Below are 25,524 nucleotides of genomic sequence, written 5' to 3'. Positions count from 1 at the left end.
GCTAAAGGCTTGTTTGGGGGACATTTTAACAATGCTGAATTTTTTTTATAAATAAATACTAATAATGTAGGTTTTGAAATTATTTTTATAAAATACTATAATAAGTTATTTATATACTACAATTAATTCCAAAACTCTACTATTAATATTTTACCAGATTTTTCCAAAATTTAAACCAAACGTTTGTTGGGAAGACATTTTTTCAATGTTTCATTTTTTATAAATAAACATTAATTTATACTTAATTTTTTAATAAAAAAATATAATTTTTTTAATTAATTTAAAATTAAATTTAAATAAAAAATTTATGATTAATTTTTTAATTAAAAAAAAAATTTAATATAAAAATAATTTAATTTATTATTTTATAAAATTATTAATATAAAATATATTTATCAATGGTATTTTTAACAAAGTTTTTGCCATTTTATTGTATTCAAAATTTCAAAGATATCTATTTCTATTAAATATTAATTATTTTTACTTAATTATTCTTTATTTATTAATTATTTTTATAAATTACTTGAAGTATTTATCAAAATTTATATTTTGAGTCCTTAAATGTTTGCTATGAAGACATTTCTTTAAAGTTTTATTTTTTATAAATAAACAATAATAATGTAGGACTCAAAAATATTTTTATAAAATACTAAAATACCTTAAATATTTACCAAAATATATTCTAAAACTAAATTATTAATTTTTCATAATACATTTGAAAATATATAATTTTGAATTGCTCAAAGGCTTGCTTGGAGGAACGTTTTAAAAATGTTGATTTTTTTGTATAAATAAACAATAATAATTTATGCTTTAGAATTTTTTTTATAAAATACTTGATCTATTGAGCAAATGATCAAATGATCTGTTTATTGATCTAAATTTATTTTAAAACCTCATTATCAATATATTATAAGATATTTAATAAAATTGAAATTTACTGTGGCTTTTTTTTAATTTACCGAAGGCTTTTTCGGGGGACATTTTTTTAATATTTCATTATTTATAAATAAATACTAATAGTGTAAGTTTTAAAATTATTTAATTAAATACTACAATACTTGAAATACTTATTGAAATTCATTCTAAAAACTGATTATTTATATTTTACAAGATTTTTGCAAAATTTATAAGAGCCACCAAACGTTTGTTGGGGAGACACTTTTCAATGTTTCATTTTTTGTAAAAAATTACTAATAATTTATGCTTTAAATTAAATACTCAATGCTTTAATATTTATCAAATTTTTTACCCAAGTTTTGCCGTTTTTTATTATAATGTTCACAGATATCTATCCATATCTATTATTATTAATTTTTTATTAATTTTTCTATTTAATATTTTTTTAAAATTCTACAGTACTTGAAATATTTTTCAGAATTTATTCTAAAATTTAATTACAATTATTTTACAAGATATTGCTTATAATATAAATTTAGAATCGCCAAAAACTTGTTGGGGGGACATTTTTTCAACGTTTTATTTTTATAAATAAACAATAATAATATAGGTTTTGAAATTATTTTTAACAAATACTAGAATAATTAATTTTGTATTAAAATTTATTCAATTTGCAAATTTTTAGTGTTTAAAACAATAATGAAACTTAATTTCATTAGTTTGTTTCAATCGGCGTTCCATACCAAACCGAAAATAGGCCAAAATGACGTCATTTTACACTTAACCTGGAACGAGGCCTCAAATTAGGTTGAGCGCATTTCGGCGTACCGATTTCATGGGAAAATTTTTTTTTGGAAATTTTCACAATTTGAATATGATATCAAGGACTACTATATACGTTTTTTAAACACATTTTACTCATTTTGAGAGCGAAAATTTTAAACCATTCACGTTTTTTTTAAATAATCCTACCAATAATCCAAAATTCTAATAATCCGACGTTTCGATAATCCGGTAATTCGATAATCCGGCATCCAAATATTCAGAATTTTTACTATATTTAAATATATTGAACCATATTTACTATTACTATATTTTCCAGCTATTTTGCTAAGACAAAAAAATCTTTGCCATCCAAAAATATTAAAAAAATGGAAAAATTACAACCGACCAGAAATCCGTCCAGCCGTTCGACCAGAAATCGTCGCTACAGCCAGTCAGTTGGACCAACAAAGTTTTTGATCTGAGATTTTGCTAAAAGCATGTATGGATTTTACGATTTTTTAACTACCCACAAATTAATAGACCAGATAATAATAAAAATACTGTTTTTTGAAAATAACCCATGCGAATTCAACCCTGTAATAAACCAGCGACTGACAAAGAAGTGACGAGTGTTTTATTTTTTTTGGTGATTTGCTTATAAATTTAACACCTGGATTATAATTAATAATTTAATTTTTATTATGTACGTTTCGACGCTGTATGTGGGTCATCATTCAACAAGTTAAAGAAATTCAAAAAACTATCAAAATAAAAACTAGCACAATTTGAAAAATATTGCAGAATTACTGAAAGATGTAGCAAATAAAAATATCAATACATACCGAACCAAGAAAAGAGCAACACACAATTTTTAAACATATTTTTTATTCAAAAAACACAAAAATGAAATAAAATAGTGAACTTAAAGAATAAAATTAGTAGTTACAGTAGTTAATCACATTAATGACAAATTGCAAATGAAAAGCGATATGCAAAATGGCGCCTTATATATATATATATATATCTTGCAAACAATTTGTTTTAAATAAGCTTTTTTACAATAAAACATATTATTTATTTTAATTTTTACAATTTTCAAAATTTTCATAACTTGATGTTTTTTCAATTTTTTATTTCATACTTATTTTTTCGTTGCATTTTTGTGTTGTTCTTTGTGTTATATTTTTTTAAAATTTATTTGTATGCACTGAAGATGGGTCAAATCTGGACCCGAAACGTATGTTCTCTTAATTAAAACATTTTGCATTAAAACTGTTTTTTTAATTATTGGATGGATGCCCAAGAAACAATTTTTATCATATATATATATATATATATATATATATATATATATATACACGTATATACGAAAGGGTTTACATAACTGGATCCAGGATCGAGTTCTAAGAATTTTTACAATTTGGAAGAAAAATGATACAAGGTCAGCAAAAACAACTAGTTTTTGTTGCATTTTGTTTATTATCCATTATTATTATTTAATTTTCGGTTATTTTCCAATCCGTGTATCTTTTTTGAACCCTTTTGTTATATATATGGCGTAAATTTGCATTTCATCGTCCATTTCTACAATTTGGTACTAGTTTATTTGTATTTTATTAATTATTTATTATTTTTGTTTAATTTTTCGTTATTTTTACATTCTTGTAGCACTTTTCAAAATCTAGCAATTACCAGAATACAGATCCTGCATCAAGTTTTGTGAACCCTTTTAATTCAAAAGGGCGTAATTTCGCAATTTGAAAGAAAAGTAATACAAGGATAGTAAAAACAGCTAGTTTTGTTGCATTTTATGAATTATTTATTAATTTTATTTAATTTTCGGTTATTTTCCCATCTTTGTATCTCTTTTCTTTTAAATTCTAGCAATTACCAGAATCCTGATCCTGCATCAAGTTTTGTGTACCCCTTTAATTCAAATGGCATAATTTTGCGTTTCATAGAAAATTGATACAAAGATAGCAAAAACAACTAATTTTGTTGTATTTTATTTATTATTTAATATTTCGGTTTAATTTTCGATTATTTTATCATCTTTATATCATTTTTTTTCGAAATTCTAGCAATTCCCAGAATCTTGGTCCTGCATCAAGTTTTGTGAACCCTTTTAATTCAAATGGCGTAATTTTGCGTTTCATAGAAAATTGATACAAGGATATAAAAAACAACTAGTTTTGTTGCATTTCATTCTATATTTATTATTTTTGTTTAATTTTCCGTTATTATCCCATCTTTGTATCTTTTTTCTTCCAAATTCTAGCAACTGTCAGAATCCTGATCCTGCATCAAGTTTTGTGAACCCTTTTAATTCAAATGGCGTACTTTAGCATTTCATCATCTATAATGGCAAAAACAATTAGTTTTGTTGCATTTTATTTATAATCCATTATTTTTGTTTAATTTTCCGTTATTTTTTCATCCTTATATCACTTTTCTTTCAAAATCTAGCAATTTTCATCCTGCCCTGCATCAAGTTTTGTGAACCCCTTTGATTCAAATGGCGTAATTTTGCATTTCATCGTCCATTTCTACAATTTGGTACTAGTTTAGTTGTATTATAATAATTATTTATTATTTTTGTTAAATTTTCGGTTATTTTCTCATTATTATATCACTTTTCTTCAAAATTCCAGCAATTCCCAGAATCCTGATCCTGCATCAAGTTTTGTAAACCCTTTTAATTCAAATGGCGTAATTTTGCATTTCACCGTCCATTTTTACAATTTGGTACTAGTTTAGTTATATTTTATTAATTATTTATTATTTTTGTTTAATTTTTTGGCTATTTTCCCATCCTTGTATCACTTTTCTTTCAAAATCTAGCAATTTTCAGAATCCTGATCCTGCATCAGGTTTTGTGAACCCCTTTATATATAAGGCGTGCTTTGGCATTTTGATGTCCATTTGAAATTTGTCAGTCGTGGGATTAACTACATAATTTTGTTATTATTTAAACTTTTAATATATTATTTTTCAATTAAGCAATGTCTTTAAAAATTTTATGTTGTGTTTTTTTCTTGTTAGGTATGTATCTATATTTTTATTTGTCATATCTTCTAGTAATCTTGAAGGATTTTTTTAAACATTGCAAAATATTTTTTAGAATTTGTTAACGTGCTGAATGATGATAAACATACATTGTCGAAACGTACTTAACAAAGAGTTAATTAAATATTGCGTTTTATTTCGACCATTTTGTTGCAAATTAACATTTTAAATATAATAGATATATAGAATATTTTTTTGTCCTTTTATTTTTGGTAGACGAAGATCCTTAAATGATGAAAGAAGAGTCATTAAAAGACTTTTCACCCCTGAAATCAAAAAATTCCTCAAAGACTGGCTCGTTAGAAGAAGGGACAACCCTTATCCAAATCGGGAAGAGAAAAAAGAAATGGCTTTTAAAACTGGCCTTACATATATACAGGTAATAAATTAACATTAACAATTAATTTTTATATTTGAAAAGTTTGAAAGTTTTATATTTGAAAACACCCATTTAAATTACTACATACAACACACAACCAAATTATCTTATTATATACATTTCATGTATTTCAATAATACATTTTGTATTAAAATTATAAAAATTGCTTTATAAAATACTTAATTTTGTACATGTAAGCTCATATTCAATACGTCTTGTTCATAAATATTTATATCTACAATATGACAAAAATTGACTGCAAACAGTAGCATTCACTTATAATATTCAAAATAAATTAATTTTATTGAATATAATTGATTATCTATTATTTGTTAGATTTGTAATTGGTTCGCAAACTGGAGAAGAAAACTAAAGAATTCAGGTGGGGAACCACAGAGACGTAGTTGGTCCAATTTAATTAAAAGCTACAATTCTCAAGCAAATGGTAATTTGGAGCAATTTAGTATCAGTTCTGATGATAGCATTTGGGCAGAACCTGGACGAGAGGCTAATAATAGGAACGAGGACGCCCATGGGTAAAATTTAGCAAAAAAAATACAATATTAATATTCGAAATAATAATAATTTTCTTGCAGGTATAAAAGAAGGATGATGAGACGATACTTGGATGGTCTTGAAAGATTGGATGAACCTGAAAACAAAACTCCTTTGCTTGCAAGGTACTATAAAAATTCCTTAAATAATTTTGACAAATTAATCTTTTCAAGCAATTTAAATCCTTCTATATATTTTGTGTCCTTTACCTCAGGTGGTTAGAAAGTGCAGCAAATTTTAGGCCCCAAACAAGACGCGATTGTTCCGCCTGGGACGTCCCAAAATCTTCAAGAAGTCCTTCAAAAGAAACCAATTCAAGACAGTATAATAAATGGATTGTTGCAAATTCCAATCAGAATCAAACGAATTCCAAGGAAGATTTATCCTTGTCTCATCATAGGGAAGAAATTGAGGCTGCTGAAGCTTTGACGAGACTTGCAGGACTTTTTAGACGGGGATTTTGATTGAAAATTATGGAAAAAGTAAGTAAACTTTGGTAAAATTTTTGAATAAATTTATTAGACGAAAATCCTGTACCGATTTTGAAAATTCAGAAAGAAAGATATCAGTTGGGAATCGTGCTGATTAGTTTTTGGTACAGATGGGCCGAGCAGTTTTTTTGTAATTAATAAAATTTTGTATACTGATAGAATTTAGGTTTTGAACAAACGTGCTAAAATATTATAGGCCTACAAAAAGCAGTTTATTTAGGAAAATTTATTAAAGTTTGGTATACTATAAAAGACGCGCTTGAGATGTGCTCGTTTTTTGCTAAATAATTTATAACATTCAAACTGTTTGTCAAATACAAGTAGTATCTTTGATAAATTTATACAAAATTGACTAATCTTCAATTTTGTCTAATATTATGAGGCCCTACAGCAACTCTGTCTACTTATAATCGCATTAAATCAAGAATAAAAAATCTACTTTTTTACTACGTGCCAACATTTTGTGCGCATTTAAAAGTTTGACGATTTTTTTCGCAATGTTTTTGTTCCAAAAGTTGATAATAAGTAAATGCAGTTGTATAGAGAATTATATAAGCTTTGTAACGATATAAAATGAAAGATTTGTGTTTTAACAAGTTTTTACACATTTTAAACAATTGTCAAAAAACGCACCAACATTCCCTTTGCAAAGTTATACGATTTTAAAGTTTGACAAATATTTTTGCAATGTTTTTGTTCCAAAAGTTGAAAAATTGTTAAATGCAGTTATGTTGAGAATTTTATAAGCTTTTTATCTATATAAAGTAATAAATATGTTTTTAAACAAGTTTTTGTACATTTTAAACTTTTAAATATCAAGAAAACGCATAAACTCTTTGCTTGCAAAAGTAAACGATTTTAAAGTTTGACTATTTTTTCTGCAATGTTTTTGTTCCAAAAGTTAAAATTCGTAAGCGCAGTTATATACAGAATTTTATAAGCTTTCTGATTATATAAAATAAAATTTATATATTTAAACAAGTTTTTGCACATTTTAAACAAATATTAAAAAACCTACCAACATTGTGTGTTTATATTAAACCTACTTAACAAAAAAGATTTATTTTTAAAATAAAATTTACTAACTTGTTAATTACAAAGAACCCACAAGCAAAAAAACTAACAATAATCTGATATATAATTTTAATATTTAATAGTTTTTTCTCAAATATTAGGTTGTCAAATATCTCTCTTCCGCCTTTTTGTATTATAAACCAAGAGCAAAAAAGCGGAAGGAAGATATTTGACAACCTATTATTTCAAATTCAAATTTGGCGGTTTTAACAATTCGGCAAACTGTCAGTTTAAATTTGACAGTTTGAGGTTAAGTGTTGTTATTTACACCGGTATCAGAATTGTTAATTTTATTTTAATTGTATTATTTAATTATAATTAATTTTTTTTATTAAATTGTTTGTGTATACATACTTTAGTGCATATCATATTATCCTAAAAACATTGAGGAACGAATTTATGACATTATTACTATAAATATATACCAATATTTATTAGCAATTCTATTTCGATACCAAAGTCTTTAACAATGGATCGCAATATAGAAATCAAAGCTAAACTACCAAATAAAATAGAAGTTTTATCAAAACTCAATTCTATAACAAACACCCAAGGTGAATTGATACCCCAACACGATATCTTCTACAAAGTCCCAAATGGACGTTTAAAACTAAGAATATTCCCCGATGAAACATCTACACTCGTCCATTACAATCGTCCAGACATATCTGGTCCTAAATTATCAGAATACACTAAGTTCAACATCGAGGGCCAAAACTGTAAACAACAGACCGAAGCCTTGAAAGCAATTCTTTCTTCTAGCTTAGGACTTATTGGTGAAGTTAAAAAGACTAGAATTTTGTTCTTGATTGGACAAACGAGGGTTCATATCGATGCTGTTGAAGGTTTGGGTGATTTTGTGGAATTGGAAGTTGTTTTGAATGAGACGCAGAGTGTGAAGGATTGTGAGGGGATTGCGGATGAAATTATGTTGCAACTTGGTATAAAGGAAAGCGATTTGTTGACTCATGCTTATTTCGATATGATACAAAACAGGGACAAGTAATTGTAAATATATCGATGATATTGGAATTTGGTTCACAATGAGGTTTGTTAATAGATTTATAAATGTTTAATAGAAATATTTTTAACTTCCCCTAGGGCAAGCTATAGTAATCGCAAAAAAATCGAAAATGAAGATTTTTATATGTCTTTACGTTTCAGAGGTTTCTGAACATTTTGGCATACCTTAGAAAAGATGGATGTATGTGTGTGTGTGTGTGTATGTACGTGTGTGTATGTATGTGCCGATACAAATTTTCGTCGACGATTTCGGGAACACGGATCAACCGATTTGAATAATTCAAAAAGCATTCGATTCGTATTGATAAGGAGACGTGCTGATTAGTTTTTGGCGAAGGCAGGTCCAGCCGTTCCAAAGATACGGGGCAAAAAGTGCTGAAAACGGTAACTCAATTTTTAGGAGAACGGAGCGTCCGATTTTAATAATTCAAAAAACATTTTACTTATATTGACAAGATGAAGAATTGATCAAATTTTCATGAGGGCAGGTCTAGCATTTTCGGAGATCTAACGAAAAAAGTAAAAAAAAAATGCCATCTGGCGGTCAAAAATGATCATTAGACATATGCACATCAAATTATCAGATATTTTATAGAGATTTTAACAATAAGTATGAATTTGGTTTACATTTTTATGGGTTCCGTACCAATGCTTATTCGTTAGACGGCGACGCGGCGCTTACGCGCTTTGACATTTTGTCTCTATGCAGTTAAAGCAGTACGATTGCTTTGAAAAAAAGTTTAGATCTTCCAAAATATGTCAAAATAAAGAAAAATTTTTTTTTCAAAAAAAAAAAATTTTTTGTCCAATAAATAAACTTCTTATTACATTAAGTTCTATATAGATAAACACAAAGGTTATAGACCTTGATGATTAGATTTATTTAGTTTTAGCCAAAACTTAAGTAGATTCAAAAAATTCTTTGAGAGATATCGGTTGGGAATAGCTCTAGCTAGTTTTTGCTCAAGATTGGTAGCGCCATTTTTTTGTAATTAATTGTTGAAAGTGTTGAAAGATTTTAAGAATTTTAAGAAGAAATTTTAAAATTATTCCCAGATTCAGGTGTTATTAAATATCAATTATTAGCAATTAAGTCGAATACATATATATATACCAATCAGACAGCTTTTACAACATAATTCTTATACTTAGTTTCTAACGGGCACAATGTTTTAATATTAAAGTCAATAAAGCTATTAAATAAATGAATTTAAAGTAAATTTTATAAAATTCCTACCTTTAGCTTAGACACCGAAACAATTCTTCAAAACTACACTCACTTTGCAATAAGCCGCATTTGTGTTAATATTCACAACAAAAATATTAAATACAAAACTATGAATTAATAATTATAAAAGTAAGACAAAAATATATAGGTCCACAAACATATTATCATTATTATTAAATATTAAATTAAATTTAACTGCGACAATTTAATCACGTCCGACATTTTGATGTCAATTCGGTTTAACGCATTCTTCACAGTTGCGTTTGCAGGGGTACCAACATTCTGCATATTTTTGCAAGCAAACGCTAATCATTTTTTTTATATATTCATATTATATTAATATAATATAAATAATTAATATGAGAACATATGTGTAAACAATCTAAATATAACTAATTAAAAATATTAATATTTTTAAAGCGATCGGTAATATTTAAAACTTATATTTATGAAGTTGGTGTTAATGTCCGCCATTTTTTATTTGATTTGACGTTTCGTTTACAATAATTTTAAATGTGATGATTGTGTGGATATGTTAATTTACGTTTAATTAATAAATAAACCGTAACAATATGTTTATAATATTTAGTTTTATGTGTTATCAAAAAGTAAACGTTCAAAGTAATTGTAAAGGTCAAATATTTGATACGAGTTAAGATGTTAATTGTTATATATGCATATGTTTATATATCAGGAAGTTCTTGCAATTTGCACTAAGGCAATATGCCTCTCACACCTAGTTAAATACATAATAGCTTGCATAATTATTTTAAGAAAAAATGTTGATAACTATCTTATACGTTTTTATGAATAAGTACTCTTTTACAAAGTCTGTGAAACGATCTGGAAAGATAAAATTAATTTTATGTGCACTTAATTTTGACCTTAATTTGAGGTCGCATTAAACTCAAAAATGGCGCAATTTAATTTGATTAAAAATTGATTTTAATAAACAAACTTATAACGTCTGAGGAAAAAAGATTATGAAAATTTAAACTCATTTATTAACTACACACACACACACACACACACATATATATATATATATATATATATATATATATATATATATATATATTTGAATGAATTTGAATGAAAAAACATTCAATTAGTAATAATTGGGAGAAGTGGTTATTAGTTTTTCGCAAAGGTAGGCCCAGCCATTTCGAAGATACGCAGCTAAATGTACAAAAACTGGCAGTTTTTGAGAGAACTAAGCGTCCAATTTGAGTGATTCAAAGAACTTTCTGCTTGTCTTAACAAAATAATTGATTTTGGAAAAAAAATTTTTGTTTCAATTTTTTTTTTATTTTTTTTATTTTTGGTATATCGAAAATAATTCAGATTTTATATTTAATTCTGACTATAGTTCTAATATACTTTAAACAAATAATTTCAACTCTGCAATTCAGTTTATATAATTCTTATAAATATTAGACAATGTTACAATATTTATAATAATCTATTGAAAACATTCAATATTCCTCGAACGTTTCGTTACGGTACGGGAAGTTCCAGCAATTTGCCTTAAGGCACGATGCCACCCACCCCACTAGTTTTTTTTAATGAGTCAAGATTGAAGTTGTCGCACTATATAAAGTACAGTGCCTCTACACAAAATTTTTCCTGAAATTTGCACTAAAAAATCTTGGTCTAACATAAATAAAACTGTAACCGTCAATAATTCATCTATTATAAATTATCTATTACAAATTGCTATTATGCTTTATTAGTCATATTGTACATTATGCATCATGTTTTTGCAAACAATCGATGCTTATTTGTTTCATAAATAATTTTCTACAAATTTCCATAAATCATTTTACCCTTTACATCGGATCTTTGCCATCCTGGTCAATTGTGTCTTGGCGAAAAAGTTCCACTTCTGCTTGACTGTCTGCACGAATGAACTTATTCTTCTGAGGCTAATGGTAAAAAATACAGATAAAATTAATTACAATTTTGTAATTAACATAATTTATAGTTTTGAGATTTTTTTTACCTGGGGGTGCATCAGCGTGAATGGCAATTCAGCCACAAGTTCACCTGCAAGAGCCCCCATGAACAATTTAACTTTTACAGTATAAGAAACGATTATGCCAAAGGCGTCGCGGTCTTCTAACGAATTCAACCTAAAATGGGTAATAGATATATGAATATGTATCAAAGGGTTTTGTGTTTGTATTTTTGGAAATATTTTACAATGTCGTTGATGCCAAATTGGTGTCCTGTTTCTTCAATTGGCCATCCAAGGCGATTCCTCGACGTTCCTTATTTGATTCCAATGTCGGTTGGAGATAGATTATTTTTTGTAGGCTTGATCCTGGTTGTATCGGACAACCTTCCCTAAAAAAATAATATATATATATATATATATATATATATATATATATATTGAAATATGTGAGTTTGGTGTTGATATATATTTTGATGAGTTATTTAGAATCGGACAGTAACACCAAGTTAAAAAACTAAAGTAGTTTTGAAATACTTAATTTATCCAAATTATGCCAAATTTTTACTTGGTGTTACTGCCCGATTCTAAATAACTCATCAATATATATATATATATATATATATATATATATATATACTGGCTGTCCCGGCAACTGTGTGAATTATTTCAAAAGGAATTGAATTACCGAATTGACGATTACTAAATAGATGTTTAAATTAGGAGGGTGCAATTTTAGGGCCTTATGTATATTTATTAACTTTCCGAAAGAAGTTTATGTTTTTATCAAAAAATCCGATTCGCTAATTTTATGTTTTCTCGACGTTTCAAGCCATTCTGAATCGAATGAGAACAAATTTAAGGAAAACGTATGTGTGTGTATGTGTGAACAGATTTTTTACCTCAAATCGACGTTTTCTCAAAGACGACTCGACCGATTTCAAAAATTTAAAAGCCATTCGATGTATCTCGATGAGGACTATTGTTTGTCAGTTTTGTGCGACGATCGGCCGAGCCGTTTCTTTGTAAATAGCAGAAAAGTGAGAAATTTTACGTCCACGTTTTAGCCCGCAATTCTGAATCGATTTTGAATATTCAAAATCCTTTCGAAAGATTGGTTGGTAAAGATTCGCTGGCACAATTGCTTGCAATTAACTCTTGAAAAAGAATTTTTTGACGATTTTCATGAATTTGTTTGCTGTATATCATGGTCTTCTAGATCATACTAAAATATTACGGCCCAACGATAAGTCGTTAATTTTACAAAAATCGTCAAAGTTTGCAAAAATTAGTATCGTTTTTTCGCGTTTGTCAAAATTAGACCTTTTATTAACGTTTTCTTAAAAACGTCTGAACCGATTTTAAAAATTTAAAAGCCATTGTATGTATCTTGATGAGGACTATCGTTTCTCAGTTTTGTGCGACGATCAACAGAGCCGTTTCTTTGTGATTTGCAAAAAAAGTGTAAAACTTTTCGTCCACGTTTTAGCCAAAAATTTTGACTCGACTTTAGAAATTCAAAAACAATTCAAAAGATATCATTTGGGAATCGCGCTGATTAATTTTGGACAAAGATCGGCCGAGCCGTTTCTTCGTAATTACCTGTAAGAATTTTTTTTATGAAATTTTGTATCATGATACTAAAGAACCACTAAAATCTTACGACCCTACGGCAAGTAGTTTAATTTTAAAAATTCATCAAAGTTTGAAAACATATTATAGTCAAAATTTGTGTCAAAGTCACTTTTGTAATGTGATGAGTCAAAATTTGAATATCACAAATTTAAAAACCATTTTTTTGGAATCAGTGGAAAAATAAGTCTACAAAACTTATCTAGTTGTGTAAAAAATGTTACCATCAATTTAAATCACTAATAAATAATATCAGTTGAAAATTTCGTCTAAATATCTAAATTCAATTTCGGTTGATTAAGTCAATTATTACACATTTCGGAAAGTTCATGCATTAGTCACATTAGGGGTCCATTAATCACGTGATCGATTTATTAAGGATTTTTGGACCCCTCCTCCCTCTTGGTGAGGTATTCAAAATTACCCTCCCTTCTCCATTAATCATCTTGCGTATTTTTAATCACAAGCAAAAATTGTAAAACATTTTATTTTATTCGAAAATCTTTGGATTTTTTTGAAAAAAAAAATCATGTAAAAAATAAAAACACATGATATCTTACTATACCCCTCCCTCCCCCACGTGATATTTTGTCAAACCTCTTCTTCTAAAAATCTCACGTGATTAATGCCTTAAGGAAAAATGCTACTTTCAACTAGTTTGTAAATTATCAAACGTTATGACAAATGATTGTATTACTAAAATGACTATGACTAAATATGGGATTTTAGGCAGGAGGGTGGAAATTATATAAGTACAGAAAAATCTGTAGGGTTGAATGCATATATATATATATATATATAATTCCACTTACTGTGTCTCCATGCTCGCAACAGGAGTCCTGTACATTCCATTTTGGAACAAAACGACATCAACCCCTTGTTGAACAGACGCCTTGATCTTCTTCACCACTTTATTAGTGTTATTACGAATGCATATACTTACCACTATTTTTTCACCATGGTGATATAACTAAAATATACATTAATAAGTTTATAGATATATCTGAAAAAACGATAAGTAGATAGATTATTTATAAACCTGTTTATCCAATGAGACTTCCAGCTCCAATTCTCCTGGACTTAGCATAAAGTCTTTGCGAACTACTGTGCAAGGCTGTTGCCCTTTTTTGGAAGGAGCGAATTGGACTTTGCGAATGTTTAGAGTTACAGTATTTCTGCAAATAGTAATATATATATATATATATATTATATATATATATATAAATATATATTAGGGTGGTCCTTAATATGGACATTTTAGAATCTCCTTGCTACCAAGGGCTCAAATGGTTCCAAATTGATAAAAACAATTCTCTGAAAGTTCTAGCTTTTAATATTGTCTTTTAATATTGTCTCCTAATTACAAGCCAAACAATATATAACTTTTAAATTTGAGACAAACAGATAATAATGCAGCTGGTGCATTTTTTTTACTATATGTAATATAGCAATTTGCTAAATAGTTTTTTTTTAATTATATTTAGTTTAAAACCACATAAAATTGTTACAATAAAATTAATTACAATATTTTAATAAGTCAGAAAATAGAAATTTTAATGCACCACAAACATCGAAAGCAATATTTTTCAAAACACATAATTAAAATTTCAAGCGCATTTTGCCAAAAATTTTACTTTAACTACTGAAAATTGAAATATACCAGTTTGTTGTAAATTTTATCAGTATTTCAAAAAATATAATATCTTGTGTACTTTAGTATAAATTCATATGTAAATTTACAAAAAACTGAAAGGAAAACTGAAAGAAAAATTGAAAAAACCAACCAAGGAACGAAAATGTTCTTAAAACACATTATTAAATTTCAAACCGTTTTTTGTCTGATATTTTATATTAAAACGTATAAATTCAAGTATACCGATTTAGGCCTAATTTTATCAGCTTTTCAAAAAAATACAATATTTTATATGTGTTAGTACAAATTAAATGCTAAATTTACAAAAAACTGAGAAAATGCATATACGACAAAAGACAATTTTCTCAAAACACATTATTAAGTTAAAAATCAAAGTTTTATATGGAAATAGCATGAAAAAATTTTCAAAACTTTTAAAAATATTTTTTAGATATAATTTAGCGAACAAATGAATGAGTTTTATTCAAAATTCGACGCTCTACAAAACAAATTATAAAAAACCTGTTTTGCAGAGCGTCAAATTTTCAATAAAAAATGACACGAATTTTCACTAACAATAAGTTACATCTAAAAACATTTTTTAAATTTTTGAAAATTTTTCCATGCAAAACTTTGATTGAATTGCGCTCTATCTAAACGTTAATATTAAGAGCTAAAACTTTCAGAGAATTGTTTTTTATCTATTTGGAATCATTTGAGCCCCTGGGAGCAAGTAAATTCGAACATGACCATTTTAAGGACCACCCTAATATATATATATATATATATATATAATATAATATATATATATATATATAATATATATTAATTTTCCTCTTTACCTGCGGTGTGCCCTGTCAGTGTCACTTTTCCCCAGCAAATATTTTCACATAATAATGTACACCACAGGGTGCTCCCGTATCCCCTGGAGCAGGCTGAAGGGTGATCGAAGCAGGAGCACCCGTTGGTATCTGTAGAGTAAAGGGCACTGCGTTTGGGCCTAGTTTTTTTAGAAGGCGCTCCTGGAAATAGAGGGTTATATTGTCAAGCCTAAATATAGACAGGAGATAGTGGGGCTAATTAGAAATGTTATAGAAAAATATTATATAGTCAATCGCAAATATAGATAGGTGATAGTGGGGTTAATTCTCGGATAAAATAGAAATGTTATTAAAACAATTTTATCAAATTTATCATTCAGTGAAATAACAATTATCATAAGTGCAACTTTCTGATGTTTCTTTGATTTCACTTAAGGGGCACAATTAGTGTAACCGCCTAAAAAAGGTGATTTTTGAGAATTTATATTAAATAAAATACATTATCAATCATTTCAAAATTTTAAGAATATTTTTATACATGTTTTAAGAATACATAGTAAAATTTTTGAAGAGAAAAATTAAATATTTTTTAAGTTATCGTCGATCTCCAACGGCGCGAAAAAAAGCTCCTTTATTACTGCAGTGATTCCGGCCTTCTACGTGGATAAAATTAAATAAAGAAAAATCTCGTTAAACTAGATAATATGGTCTGTAAAATGACCTACGATAAAAAAATCAAAAATTGACTAAATGGCGGCGTTTTTTAAAAAAAGTCGAATTTTACCCAAAATTTTGATCGTTTTTGGACTGCCAAAATTCGATTTTTGATCTGATCAAAAAATCGATAGTTCATTTTACGGAGAACTATATATAGAACGTGTAAAAAAAATCGATAGTGATCGAATCATTTGTTTTTGAGTAATCGCTGCAGCAAATTCGGAAAATGCTGTTTCGAGGAAAACGCGTTTAAAGATAAAATTATCGTTATACTATATACTATATATATACTCTTCAAATGGCTGTGACTAAAAAACTATTTAAGATATCGATTTAAAATTTTGGTATGTTATTTTTAAAGGTATAACCTATCGAAATATGAAAAAATTGAAAATTCGATTTTCTGAAAATTTCACACTAGGTGTGTCCCTTAAGAGAGACCCGTAACTCAGCTCCTCATAGCATTGCTATTTTATCCAAGATTTGTCCTCAATATTTATATATTTCTATTATTATTTTTTTGGTTATTTGCCTGCATTTTCGTTGTATCATGTTTTTCCGAAATTGGGTTGATCTGCTGTGAGGTCAATATGAGTTCCTTCTGGAAATTTAAACCCATGACTTCGTCCTCTTCGCGACCATAACGAAAACTGCATATTACCTGGCCGAAGACTTTTCGGTCCCTGATGTAGTCATCACTCAAAACGACTACACCATCTGGGTAAAAAATTAAAAAACATTTTAGAAATAAATTATAGGAAAAAATAAATATAACTAGACGTGTATGGCATCGTGCCTTAAGGCAAATTGACGGAACTTCTCTTACCGTAACGAAATGTTCGAGAAATTTTAAACGTTTTCAAATATAACATTACAAATACTGTAACTTTCATTACTTTTGCTATATTGTTATATCTGAGCAAATCAAATATAAATCATAAATCAATTATTACATTAACAATCGTCACTTCATTTCGAATTCAATTTAAAAAAACAATAGTTGCCTACACAAATTTACACAAAATTTTAAAAAGTGCTCCCGCATAGTCACAGTCTAAACGCATTTGCCAATAATTCTGTGTGACATTTTCACATATACTGTACTTATTTTGGCGGCATCTTCACATTTTTCAATAGTTTTTTTTTCTTTAATAAAATTGGAAACGTGCTCCAGTTACCTATACAGTCTAAACGCACTTGGGAAAACATTTGTACCAGAGTGGCGCTTAGACTGGGTAATTTTTTGAGTTTTTAATCCAAAATTATGAAAATATTTTATGGAAAATAAAAAAAGATGTACAATTTTTTTTATCCTCAAAAGCAATTGTTTTGTCAATACAAACAGAAAGTTTTTTAGATCATTCAAATCCGACGCTTAGTTCACTCAAAAACTGGCATTTTTGCACATTTAGCTCAGTATCTTCGAAATGGCGCGACCTGTCTTTGCCAAAAACTAATCACCTCCTCTCCACAATCATTACAAATTGAATGTTTTCTTAGATCATTCAAATCCGATACTCCGTTCTCTCAAAAACTCGATTTCTATTTTCTGCACTCGTTGCTCTTTATCTACGTAACTGCTTGACCTGCCTTTGCTAAAAACTAGTCAGCACATCTCCCTATCAATAGGGATCGAATGTTTTTTGAACCATTCAAATCGGTTGATCCGTGCGCCCGAAAACGTGGCCGAATAATGTGGACATACAAAACACACAAAATAACACACACACACATTTTTTCTGAGGTATGCCAAAATGTTCAGAAACCTTCAAAACGTCAAGAAATGCAAAAATTTTCATTTTCAATTTTTGGCCCATTACTCTAACTACCCTACCCTACGAAAAGTTAATAAAAGCAAATAATAATAATAATAAAATTAATAAATGAAATAAATAAAATTTCTGAATAATAAAAATAATACTTGAAAAACAAAGTGGAATAAAAACAATAAGTGACGGATATTAATAAACATAACAATATTAGAAATAATAAGAAAATAATAATAAAAATATTAATATTAATATTAGCGTTTACAAATGGCTATTTATGAGATTATTGAGAATTTTATATAAATTTGTAGAACATATCACTTATTTTAATGAAATGGTTTAGAAGTTACAAGAGATATAATAAATAAATGCACAAATTGACTCGCGATTCAATTCGCCTTACTACAAAAAAGCACAATGGGTCAATACTAATATATCATATTATTTTTTTCACTTACCGACAGGTTCTACAAAAGAAATATTATCGACAAAATCCCTCTTGCCCATATAAAGGGTGACTTTGGAATTGGGCGAAGACTTTTTGAAAACTCGAAAATTCGCCATGGCGAATTAATAGACTATTTTTTAATTTTTATTAAAATTTTGTTTATTTATTTTTTTTTCGTTGTTGTATCACTATATAGTTGATAATAATAAATAATCAGTCGCAGAATATTCGACACATGTTTTATAACTTCGGCAAAGAAAATATAAGGTTTCCTAATGCGATTTTGTTGAGAATAATTTTACTTGGCAGAGAGTGACTCAGAATTGAATGCCGATGGAACGAATCATAAATAGTTTAAATAAATGATATATATATATATATATATATATATATAATATAATATACATATTTATGTTTGACCCAATACCACTTGATTCTTGACTCAATTGTGCATTTATTTAGTGCATCTCTTGTAACTTTTAAAATATTCACTTGATAAATTATGTATAAGGTTGTGAAATATCTCCCTCCCGCCTTTTTGTATTATAAACCAAGAGCAAAAAAGCGGAAGGGAGATATTGGACAACCTAATATATAGTAAAATTGTTCAAAATTAAATAAACAACAATATTGTCTAACAATATATAACCCTACAGCAACTCGGTATACCCTTAAAACGCATTATAAAATAGACAATATTCTCGCCTTATACGAAATATAATCATCTACACCTAGAGTTACATTCATTCATTACATATTGGATAACTTTTAAAGTATTTGATGAAACTTAATAGGGTATTTTTAAGAAGTTTTTAAGAAGAATTTATACAAAATTAAATACCCTATTACATTGTCTAATAACAAAAGACCCTACATCAACTCGGTGTACTCATCTAAAATAAAACTTGAAAAATATTCTTGGCGCGTTGGGGTATACAAATATGTAAAGTACATTTACACTCACTAAATTGTTTATAACTTTTAAACTACTCGCGGTATATAAATAGTATATTTGGCAAATTTGTACAAAATTAAATACAAAACAATATTGTCTAATATTATAACGACCTACAGCAACTCCGTATACTTTAAAATAGCAATTGAAAATAGAAAAACAATTCACATGCATTTATTTTTTGCTTCGTTTATGAATCGTAAATTATTCTATTAATTTGTATGGGATCTGAGGCAATTTTTAACAGAATTTAATAATTTTATTTTATTAATAAGAGTACAACCTTGAACAACTCGGTATACTTTAAAATTATGATTAAATATTAAAAAGTTAATGATATATTTCTACCTAACAGAAAATAAATTATCTTAATTGAATTAATTACAGTAAAATACAACTATTAAATAATATTAAGCCTAACATTAGTAATATCTAATACAATAACTTAAAGAAAAAAAAATGTAATAAGATTCAAATAGTATAATTGTTGTAGATCTTGAGAGTCTTCTTTTGGTAAAAAAAATCCTTTAAATATCCGTTATGCAATTGAGACTTTTAATCTATTTGATTAATATGAATGGTGTATTCGACAAATTTGTTCAGAATTAAATAATATATAATATTTTCTAACATTATAAAATCCTACAACAATTTTATATGTTTTAAAATCAGTCTTAAAGCGTTAAAAGTTCATTTGTGTGTTCATGCATTTATTCATTGTATCTCCTGTAACTTCTAAACGGTTTGTACTAAATATATAAAATCTTCGACAAATTTGTACAAAATGAATTGAACTATATATATAAACTTATTGTTTAATATTATAATAGTCTACAGCATCTCGGTATACTTTAAAATTGCATTTGAAACCAGAAAGTTACTATGAGTGCACATTTGTCTTATACCGTTTCTAGATCCTAAACCATTCGATTAATATGAATGGTGTAAGAGACAAATTTGTTTAAAATTAAATAATACACGATTTGTTCTTGTAAAGCCCTAAAGCAACTCAGTATACTCTAAATAATATTTTATCACGCAAGATCATTTTTGGTTATTGTGCATTTATTTATTATATCTCTTGTAACTTTTAAACGGTTTGTTTAATATAATTAAAATATTTTACAAATTTTTTATAAATGTTATATATTTTATTATAAATTTTGAAAAATCTAATGAATACGGTTCTGGTAATCCTATAATTCAGATTACAAAGCAACATAAGTTTTCTCAAAGGAACTGACGTATGAACTTTCTTCATTTATTTTTAGATTTGTAATTTTAATTTATAACATGTAATTTAATTAATTAAATTGAGAGGAAAATAAATCCATGAGTTATATATATATATATATATATATATATATATATATATATATTTTATAATTGTTCATTAATTTACTATCCAAAAATTGCTCCATTTTTTTTTTTTTTTGAATTTTATTTTTTTACACATTTGTATAGGATTTATTTACATGCTGTTAATTAATAAAATATTTATAAAATTTTTGTCATATACATACATATAATTTTATTTTACTGTTGAATAATTTAAACTAAAAAATGGCTCGTAATTTCTAATTATATTTAACTTATATACGTTTTTTTTCTTTTTCAGACTTTTTCGATAAAACACCTGCCAGCGATGAAATAATATAACTGTTATGTATATATTATAAAATCTAGTTAGTCTTTTACAAGATGTATATTATTTTTTTATAACTTTTGAAGATTTGTTTAATATTTGGCAAAAATAGAAGAAAAGTCTCTTGTTTGCATGAAATGTATTGTTGAAAATAATATGAAATCTACAAACTTATCGTTAAAAAAACTTTTCTGAAACTTTGTGAAATTATTTATTATATATGAAGTAAATTGTATTATTTGAACTTTAATAAATTTCTATTCTGTTTATATATGTATTTTATATTGTCTTAATTTTTTTTTAAAATGTTAAAATTTAAAAAATTAAGTCTTTGTAATTTATCACATTTAGAAATCTATAACATTTCAATTATGTAATTTGGATGAAATAAATTTATGTGCGTATTGAAATTTACAAATATTGTTTTATTATTCAATTTTACATGTATATAATTGATAAAAACAATCCAGATAATAATTATATAAAGAAAGAAAACTATGCTAAACTAAACTGCTGCTAAAATGTTGATACTAAACACTGTGTTACCAGTCTATATAAATATATGTTCTATGCTCTATGTTTATTTTGTGTTGTAAATATTTTTAAAATAAATCAACAGTCAGTTCTGTCTGAGACTTGGTTCAACAAGTATCTTTATCATAATAATAATTGTCCATGTTGTATATTTAAATAGATTTAAAGTTAAAGTGTGTTTTGTGTGAAAATATGTTCTAGGTAAGTACCAAACAAATGTTTTATATTTTAATTTTAAGACAAAGTGATTCATGTTTATGTATTTATAAATATTTTGGCAAACTGTTGGGCATAATTCTAAACAAATATTTGTTAAATTTGTGATATTTATTAAGGTCCAAAATAATGATTGATACATGAATTTGGTACATTAAACGTCAAAATTGAGTTATATTGTTTAAGGTTAAACGTCAAATGTCAAAGTCAAACGTCAAACTTGACAGTTGTTTTCAGGTTAAAAATGTCCGTTGTGACAGGTTTATTCTCAGATGTGTTTTCAAATGTGTTAATTATTAAATATTTTATTTGAAAATAAAAACACAAAAACTTGGTGAAAAAATCCGTGGATAATATCTTTAAAATAATCAAGTAGAACAGGTCAGATTTAGTTCTTTTTTTCTTACTTTTTCAAAACGAAGAGGAATATATACTTTGTTTCACTGTTCAAACAAATGATGTGTTTTTTATACAAGAAAATACGTTTTTGAATGTTTTCTTTGAAAACAAATATTCGTGTATTAATTGTCGTGAATAATATTTATTAAATGTGCAGTTGTTATAAATAATTAAATATTTACATAATAAAAATGGGTCAAAATGCTCTTTTTAAGTAATCGTTTTTATTTTGAATCACAAGTGTCATTTTTAATTAAATTGATTAATTAATTTAATTGATAAAATAAAACTTATTTGTTTGTGTAAGATATTAATGAAATATTTAAGAAATTTGCACAAAATTAAATTACCAACAATTTTTTTTAAATATTTGAATACTTTAAAATATCATTTGAAAGCAGAATAATGATTTTAGCGAGCTAACAGTACATTTATGTTTTAATTATGAACCATATTGAATCCATGGACTAATTTATTTATTTTATTTGACTATCCATGGATTTTATCAAACACATTTTACTTAACTTGAAAAACTTTTGCAATCAATAAGCGAGTTTGGGCATTTTTTTTACATTTTGCCAAATATTTTGGAAATTTTATTCTGGACACTTTTATTTGTTTATTTCAGTATAAACTAGATAAAATTTACTAAAATTCAGTATAAATTGTTTTATGCACTTTGATAATGAAATTTTGAATAATTCGTGGTTGAAGCGCAGATTTGAGTTCAATAAAAGGCTATGTGTGGATCTTGGACGTTTTTTTGCATTTTGTCAAATAACTTCAAAACTATGTTCAGAACATATTTATTTGTTCATACTAGTATAAACTAGATACAATTTACTATCAAATAGTATCAATTGTTTTATATACTTGTATATCAAATTTTTGAATAATTTTCAGTTGAAACGCAAATTTAAACGTAATATGTAGATTTGGGACTTTTTTTTTAACTTTTCTTCAAATAACTTTTAATTTTCTTTTCGGGCACGTTAATTTGTTTACATTAGTAAAAACTATATCAAATTTACTAAGTACTAAAATTTCGTATAATTTTTAACTGAACGCGAATTTGTGTATGTGTACATTTTATCAACCAACTTGAAAATTTTGTTCTAGGCATTTTAATTTATTTATATAAGTAAAAAATAGATAAAATTTAGATTTATAATTACTAAACCATATTAAAACCAAAGACTATTCCTGCTTTTTTTAAACACATTCTACTCAATTTGAAAATGATACCTAATATTGATTATGATAAATGATGTATTTTAAAATTGAATTTGAAGTGAATCTATGGACTATATCCACGCATTACTTTGAAATGATATAAAGTTATTCGATTATATAAATGATATATTATTCGATACTTATAAATATTTATGTTACTAGTACAGTATAAGTAACATATAATCCTATTTTAGATGATATCTTTAGATATAAATAAATTTGTAATAAGATAAATATAGATAAATTTTGATTCTTATTACAGTGCCTGGTATGACTCATAAGGATGCCTTTAAGAACCTTTCAACCTGGGTCTCCCCTATAGTAGAAGGAAAATAAATCAACAACTAATTGGACAAAGTCTTTTTGATGAAAAGGACGAAATTATCCTGTTTGACGAGCTTTCAGGGCGTGTACAAACAAAAACTTTGGTTGCAACATCGCAATTTTAGCAAAAAAAAATGGATTTGTTTTCGCAATTTCAAAATGTTTTACTGATTCCAAAAGATTTTGGGACGCTGATTCAAAAATGTTATCCGTTTGGATAAATCCACATACACCCCGCAAAAATCAAAAACTTTGGTTGCAAAATCGAGTTTTTTGTAAAAAAAATCGACTTTTTTCGCGATTTTCAGAATATTTTGATTGGTTTTGATAAATTTTGAATCGCTGAATTCGAAAATGTTATCCGTTTTTGGATAAATCCACATACACCCCTCGAAAAATCGAAATCTTTGGTTGCAAAATCAAAATTTTACTAATGAAATGAAAACTTTTTTTCGCGATTTTCAAAATGTTTTGACCGATTCTGATAGTTTTCGAGGCGCTGATACCGAATATGAAATCAGTTTTTGGAAAAAAAAATTCTTCTGCCCTTGGTACCAAATTGAAGTTTGAAAATTGCCAACTTTGAAGCTGATTTTAACTATGAAGACGATGATAAATTTATTTTTTTTGGTTGGTATAAAGATTGTACTTTAGTCTACACAAAGCATTAATTAAAATTATTAATTTCATTCATTAAGTGCCTTAAAATTGCATTTGAAAGTCACGATTTTGGCCAATTTTGGCTGCTCCTGATAGACTGTTAATTCATCGGAAAAATAATAAGATTTTTAAATTACACCGAAGTAGGTTTGGTTACTGTTAACCAGGCGTAAATATAAATTATCAAAAATTTTCCTCCTACTATTTCTTATCTTTTATATATATATATATATATATATATATCGTATATATATATTTATTATATATATATATATATATATATATATATGTATATATATATATATATATATATATTTATGTCGATTTTTGTAATACTGACACTCAATAAATTTAATTCTATCTATATGTCTTATTTATTTACACAGTTTGAAAAATTATTGGTTCCAAAATATTTTTTCAGTTAAATGGGGTTCGAACTGGCAAACCTCTAATTGATATTCTGGCCTAAACCGTATCTTTACGACCTCGGCCATTCGCACATTTCGTACACAACATTTTTAGGAAACTTATATCTTTCAGTTGAAAATAACACTTTATATTTTTACAAAAGACAACGGTTTCGTAAAACCAATTGGCCGAGATCGTTAAGTGACCACTACGTTGCTCAGCGTGTCTCGGTTCGATTCCAGAAGAGGCAAAAATTCCAAAAATCGAATGTATAGTTTTTCATAATTATCAAATATTAGTTCAAAATATTAAATTCAGGTGTCGCATTTCGACCTTGACACTTAGAATATTTCTGAAAAACAAAAAACTCAAGTTTCGTACTTGACTGTAAGAGAGATACATAAAGAGAAAAAAAAAAAGAAAAAAAAAAAAGAGGAAGCACTGGGGAAAGAGAGGGGTAGAGGCAGATGATGAATAAGAGAGATGTGTATGATACATATTCTTTATTAAAATTCAATATTAATACAATATAGGAATAAAAATAACTTTTATCATCAATAACTTAAATAGCCGAGTGGTTTAAGGGACCGCATACTCGGTGAAATCGCTCTGGAGGCAGGCACAAGGTGAGACGGATCGAGTCCGGCTGAAGGCGACGACGAGGAACTCTGAAGCAGAAAAAATGGAGCAGTGCT

General features: G+C 26.9%; 3 protein-coding genes across 3 annotated transcripts; 2 read left to right on the top strand and 1 right to left on the bottom strand.

Moving 5' to 3' along the window:
* The first annotated feature begins 4,180 nt into the window (after positions 1-4,180).
* On the top strand, positions 4,181-6,129 carry LOC113372876 (iroquois-class homeodomain protein IRX-4-like). The gene is made up of 5 exons (XM_026613216.1): positions 4,181-4,185; positions 4,948-5,110; positions 5,447-5,646; positions 5,707-5,790; positions 5,880-6,129. Exons 1-5 carry the CDS (start codon positions 4,181-4,183, stop codon positions 6,127-6,129), a joined length of 702 nt encoding a protein of 233 aa, XP_026469001.1.
* A 1,570-nt stretch (positions 6,130-7,699) lies between these two features.
* LOC113372873 lies at positions 7,700-21,146 on the top strand. Its single transcript, XM_026613212.1, has 2 exons — positions 7,700-8,278; positions 21,029-21,146. The coding sequence occupies exon 1, from the start codon at positions 7,700-7,702 to the stop codon at positions 8,234-8,236; it is 537 nt and encodes a 178-aa protein (XP_026468997.1). The 3' UTR covers positions 8,237-8,278; positions 21,029-21,146.
* LOC113372871 (arrestin homolog) lies at positions 11,311-18,571 on the bottom strand. Its single transcript, XM_026613209.1, is given in 9 exon segments — positions 11,311-11,406; positions 11,484-11,613; positions 11,684-11,827; positions 13,880-14,037; positions 14,107-14,242; positions 15,543-15,568; positions 15,570-15,722; positions 16,771-16,955; positions 18,466-18,571. Coding segments are annotated over 9 exon segments (1,134 nt in total).
* Positions 21,147-25,524: the final 4,378 nt, after the last annotated feature.

This window comes from Ctenocephalides felis, unplaced genomic scaffold (genome assembly GCF_003426905.1).
Source record: "Ctenocephalides felis isolate EL2017-DRISC unplaced genomic scaffold, ASM342690v1 CF-g0.4_SCAFFOLD_01604, whole genome shotgun sequence".
Taxonomy (NCBI): domain Eukaryota; kingdom Metazoa; phylum Arthropoda; class Insecta; order Siphonaptera; family Pulicidae; genus Ctenocephalides; species Ctenocephalides felis.
Note: the sequence above shows the minus strand (reverse complement) of the source record. Positions and strands in the feature narration are given on the sequence as shown.